The following is a 5,596-nucleotide window of genomic DNA, read 5'->3' as shown; positions in this document are numbered from 1 at the left end:
CACATCTTTGACAGTAGACACACCATATTAAATAGTCTGGGAAGCCAACACGTAACGACAAAGACATGTGTCCACTCACCTCTATAGACAAGGTGGTGCGTGCGCCTCCCACCTCTTTAATTGCTGCAGGGGATAGACTAGTGACCCATACACAATATAGCAGGGCGACAATTGACATAGGAAAAATTTTCTTGGCATCCTCACACTTCACACACCACACTTATTTTAATTTTCATTGACATATAGGAGAGGAAACTTGCCACTAGAGTAGTGTCTTGTATACCCCTCCACAATCTGCCAACAGTGGGTGGAGACCACCACAATCGTGTATATAAACAAGTCTCGAGCTTAGGTTAGAGGGCTGAACATTTTTTATTTTTATTTTTACAATCCCACACAAATATACAAGTCTAACGTAAGAATAAGAAGTGTTCTTCACCACTCCAAGCCCTCATCTCCTCGAGTCTTCCAGGACATAGAAGAATCGCTGAGTTGTTTAGAGTACGAAGCACGACATCAACATATGTTTTAAATGAGGGATATTTTTATAAAATACATTATAAAAGTAACATCATTTTATAAAAATATCATCAACTTACATCATTGTTGTGAAAATATATGTTATGATTTTATAAAAATGTATTGTGTAAAAGTTTTTTCCACCCTTAGACGTGGTACCCAAGTTTTTAGTGTCTGAGATGCGAGCCCGTCAGCGGTCAGTGCATATATCTTAATGAAAGCTTCCGTGACACCCTACGTTTTAATTGCACACGATTGAACCAATTATGGTTTTTGGCACATTTTAAAACCAGTGGGTACACCATAATTCATTTTGAGTGGTGACATCAAGTTTTGCAGTCCAATATTTACTTGACTTTATCATATTATGATATCATGAACTTTTATTACTTTATAATACATCTTAGCAAGTCTCTGACCTAAAAAAATGTGGACCATCAAACCATGCAGACATCTTTCGTTTATGCTTTCTCATTCATTCTTCTTTCTTTTATATATATATATATGTATATTTATATTTCTTTTTCAACTGAACCGAACAGACCACAATTCAGGAAAGGTAACCCAATGAAATGCAATGTTGAAAAGCATTTAATTTTCGTACACTTGAAGTAGAAGTCTCCATAAATTTGTGACGGCCAAAAGAAAGAAGTAGAAAAGGGAAAGAGAGCTGGTATACAAAGGCCTAATGGCAAGTGTAGTAATTATCAAAAGAATATTGCAATAATCTTGTTTCTCCTTGAATTATGAATAATGATAGCAATTAACAAATCTTATGTCAAAGATGGCCAGTGCATGGCGGCATGGTATTCACAAACAAGATACCTATCTTTACAATAAAAAACTGGTAGCAATAATTCTGAAGCTGAGTTTGCTACAGATTAGCAAGGTGTAGTGGACCTGCATACAAACTTTTGTTGTTGCCGGTTTTGGCATTGTACATGGCATGATTTGGCTTTATCTCTCAGCTCTTGGAATGCCCTCATTGTTTCCACATCAAAGCCACCGGCAAACTGGCAAAAACAACAATCACTTAGCGTTACATTCCCATCAGCAAAGCACTAAAATTAGTAAATAAGATTGCCTCCTTATTTACCTGATGCACTCGGAATGCAAATCTAACACATTGAACTATCAACTCTTCTTCTTCGGGACCACTGCCAACTGTTTCAAGCTCTGCAGACACTCTCTTCATGTACTTCATGGCCAGTTTCACGGATGCCAGCTTGATCTGTAGCATTTTCCATCATTATTGGCATAAACGAGCTACTATTGGGAAAGCGAAAATACAAACATTCATCATCCAACCAGGACATTAAAAAGAAAAACAAAAATTCATCATCCGAGATCGGACACGAAGAAGACAACCATGTGATCAATAAAATCTGACATCTTAAGTGCTCAATATTAAAATTTGACATCCAAGGTCTTTCTTCACATCATTAAAAAATTAATTACGGGGTTTTAAAAACTATAAAAGTATACACAGTATACCCCAATGGGTCTAAAAAAATTTGGGAATGGATAAACTTTAACTTTTATCTAACAAAAGAGCCTGGTGGTTGTTTCTAGAGAAAATTCAGACATTTCAGAGAAAATGAAACTACCTGGCTCACGTAACCAGTATCCAGCATCCAATCCGTTGGAATGTTAAAAACTTTATATCTCCTTGTTGCAGATTCTCGCATTCGGGAGACATTATAGACACCGTGCTCTAACCTGTTATAGTTATATCAAAAGACACAGTTGGAGAACATTCGAAAAAAAGAAAAATCATAATTTGAAAATCTTGCACAAAAAGAGTCGAAGACGTTTGCAATTACTTTTCGAGCAAAGCCTGCATTTTCTTGAGGGCAGGTCCGCTTGGCTGGCGGGCATTATCACGAAAGGAGGAAGCCTCGAATTCAAGCTTCTTGAGATCAGCATACCCGAATGCAGCCTCGCGCAGTGCATCCGCCTTCTGCTCTGGCCAATTAAAGTGCTTCAGCACCGCTCTTTCATCCACCTAAAAATAATTAAAGAGTCAGGACCTCTGTACGAGATTTTGCGCAAAAAGGAACAGATTCTCAAGAAGAACATGTAAATAAAGAGAAGGAAATGTACCAAGTAAGAGAGCTCGTCGTCCAGCCATTTCACAAAAGGCACAACATCCTCAATGTCCGTGAAAGCTGCATTCTCAACTTCTTTTATCAGAAATCTTATGAAGTCTCCCTGAGTTTCTACGTCCGATTTTATCTGTGCAAAAACAAAATAATCGCTAAATATCAAAATCAAGTTGAAGGAAAGAAGGAATTTTTTTTTTTTCCCCCTCCAAAATAAAAGGCCTTTAATCGAGGGTTTATTGGATTTGCCACTAATCTTCATCAAAATTACAGCTTTTTCCTTCGAAATTTTTTGTTTTTAAATATTTTATTGATTTTGAAAGAGGATGACGAATATCAACGCTGTCTTATCTGCCAAGCAACGATAAAGTCCATTAAAGAAAGCGCATAACGGCACACCGGTAAAGACACAAAAGCACCTGTCAGTTGTCACTGACATAAAAGCTCAAGTGTTAAATCCGTAAATACGGCCACAATACGAAACCACCACCGGTTGCCGAAACTTACCGCGAGCAGGTAAGTAGACCGGTTCTCGATCTCGCCGATCATGTCACGGGAGTTGGCCGTGGCCGGTGCCGCGTCGGAGGCCGTAGCCGTTGCGCTTGAGTCCTTCCGCGAGTCCCTCCGCATTAAGGAGTGGTAGAACTCCACCACCTCCGGCACTCTCCGCACCTTCGCAGGCAACCCCTTCAACCCCTTTGGAGGAGGCGGAGGAGGTGGAGGAGCCATTTTCTTTGGTGGGGGAGGCGGTGGAGGAGCCATTTTCTTTGGTGGGGGAGGCGGCGGAGGAACCGGCTGCTCTGTTGGAGCTTTACTCTCCGAGGAAGTACTGGGACCATTGCATGAGGTGGGAGCTGATAAGGTCGAGGATGATGGTCTTGGAGGTGGTTTTGGAACCCTAGGGGGGCGAGATCGGAGATTGGATAGGGCTGGCTCGGACGACTCGGTAAGGTCCTCCGAGTTGCACCTCGAGTGCCTCGGTCTCTCATTTTCCGTATCCTCTTTTTTCGAACCCGGTCCTTCAAGCTTCTGGTTCTCAAAAATCGAACCGCTTTCCGTACATTTTATCCCCTTCTTCAAGTTCTTGATGAGATTTGATTTAATGGAGACCTCCATTAGGCCTTGAAACCTCTGGGAAGATGAAAGCTCGTCGCTGTCTAGGATAAGCTCCGCTCTGTAGCGATCCGAAGCTGTTCTCTTCAGTTCCGAAATCTCGGCCTCCATTGCCTTGACTTTTTCCTCGCTTTCTGTCCTCTGATTATCCATCTTCGTCTTCAGACCCTCCAGTTCCATTCTCAACGTCTGGTTCTCAGTCTCCAAGCACTCGACCCGCTTCGAAACTCTGTGGAGCTCTACATCCTTGACGGAGATCTCGTTCTCAAGGACAGGAACAATGGCGACGGACTCCTTCAAAAGCTTGTACTCGAGGAGCTCAGTCTTCAACAGAGACTCTCTCTCCCGGAGTTCCTCGACCAGGCGGAGAAGCTCCGTGACGTCAGGTGGTCGAGGCTGGACCTGAGCCGAGGAGCGTGGGAAGTACACCCCAAAGGAGCGCGAGATTGACGACTTCTGAGGCACCTTCCCCGAGCTTGGCGACGGCAATGGCGGTTTCGGAAGCATTTCTTGCGCCGAACGCGCTGGCGACTTCTGCAGCCCCATGGCCACTCTTACCTTCCCGGCCACCATTGCTACCGCAACTCTACCTCTCTCTCTCTCTCGCTGTCTCTCTTAAAGCAAATTTTTTAAATCTTTCCGAGTAGGTTAGTTTTTGGGCACTTTTTTTTTTTTTTTAGTCCTCTTGTTTTCGATTCACTGGAATAGAGTGAAGCGAACCATACAAAGACATCGTTGTCTGAGCTGAGTGTGTCTGTCCACGAGAAAAGAGAGAGAGAGAGGGAGAGAGAGAGAGAGAGAGAGTTTGAACTTGAACTTTGTGAGAGAGAGAGAGAATATAAATTATCAGGGGTTTTCTTTTTAGAGAACGTTGATAATGTAGGAGAGGGAAAAAAAAGGGCAAAATGCACTGATAACGAGGAACGGTCTTCTTTTCTCGGATCCGGTTTGAACAATGCAAGTTTAAACAGAGAAGAAATTAAACACAATTGAGGTACTGTTTAGTAATTCGAATTTTTTATTTTAAATATAAAATTTTCTTCTTATTATTATAATTTTTTTAAATCTCTATATAAAATATAATAAATAATTTAATTTTTTTTAATTTTAAAATAATAATAATATTAAAATATAAAATTTTTATATAAACATTTTCAACAGCCAAACAAAACCTTACGATCTCTCTTATTAAACTTTAAAGGGGAGTTACGCAATAGAAACAAACACTAAAACGCTTGGGAGTAGGTCAACAGGTACCGATAGCTGGATCTTCAGGACAGCTCGGTATATTAAAAACGGTCAGTTTACAACGGTCGGCTTAGTTATAACTCTTTTGCCTTAGCTACAAGCTTCATGAGCGAACACGTGCCTATTTGAAATTCTAAGTCAAAGCTCAAATGAATGACCAATTTGTTTTGATCAGAAATTCCGACCAAAACAATTTAAGAATTCAGAGATATAAATCATCAAAAAGAAAAAAATACACCAAACTGGCTATGTATTAGTTATGATTAATTTAGGTTTTTTTTTTTTTTTATTTGAAAAACATGCAATAATATGGTGAAGTTGATACCAATTATTTGAGAGGGTTTTTTAATTTTAAAAGATAACAATAATTTAATTTTATTGATAATCCTCACTTATGATAAAAGAATACTATAATTACAATTAAAATACTTAAAAATTACATATAATCGTAAAATCCAAACGTAAATACAAGGACAGTATTAATATCATTCTAAATATTCAAAGCTTCGGAAGATTATGTGTATTAGTAAAAATATATATATATATATATATATATATTATTACCATGATTAGTTTTCCATCTTGACCAATTTGTCAGTTACGTGATTGGTTTC

General features: G+C 39.5%; 1 protein-coding gene across 1 annotated transcript; it reads right to left on the bottom strand.

Moving 5' to 3' along the window:
• Positions 1-1,237: 1,237 nt before the first annotated feature.
• Positions 1,238-4,592, bottom strand: LOC122277533 (protein CHUP1, chloroplastic-like). The gene is made up of 6 exons (XM_043087545.1): positions 3,129-4,592; positions 2,623-2,754; positions 2,343-2,524; positions 2,127-2,238; positions 1,616-1,750; positions 1,238-1,532 (listed from the first exon to the last, which is right to left on the bottom strand). The coding sequence occupies exons 1-6, from the start codon at positions 4,305-4,307 to the stop codon at positions 1,401-1,403; spliced, it is 1,872 nt and encodes a 623-aa protein (XP_042943479.1). The 5' UTR covers positions 4,308-4,592; the 3' UTR covers positions 1,238-1,400.
• Between the last annotated feature and the right edge of the window lie 1,004 nt (positions 4,593-5,596).

This window comes from Carya illinoinensis, chromosome 9 (assembly GCF_018687715.1).
Source record: "Carya illinoinensis cultivar Pawnee chromosome 9, C.illinoinensisPawnee_v1, whole genome shotgun sequence".
NCBI classification, from domain to species: domain Eukaryota; kingdom Viridiplantae; phylum Streptophyta; class Magnoliopsida; order Fagales; family Juglandaceae; genus Carya; species Carya illinoinensis.
The sequence above is the reverse complement of the archived record's forward strand: the minus strand, read 5'-3'. Positions and strand labels throughout refer to the sequence as shown.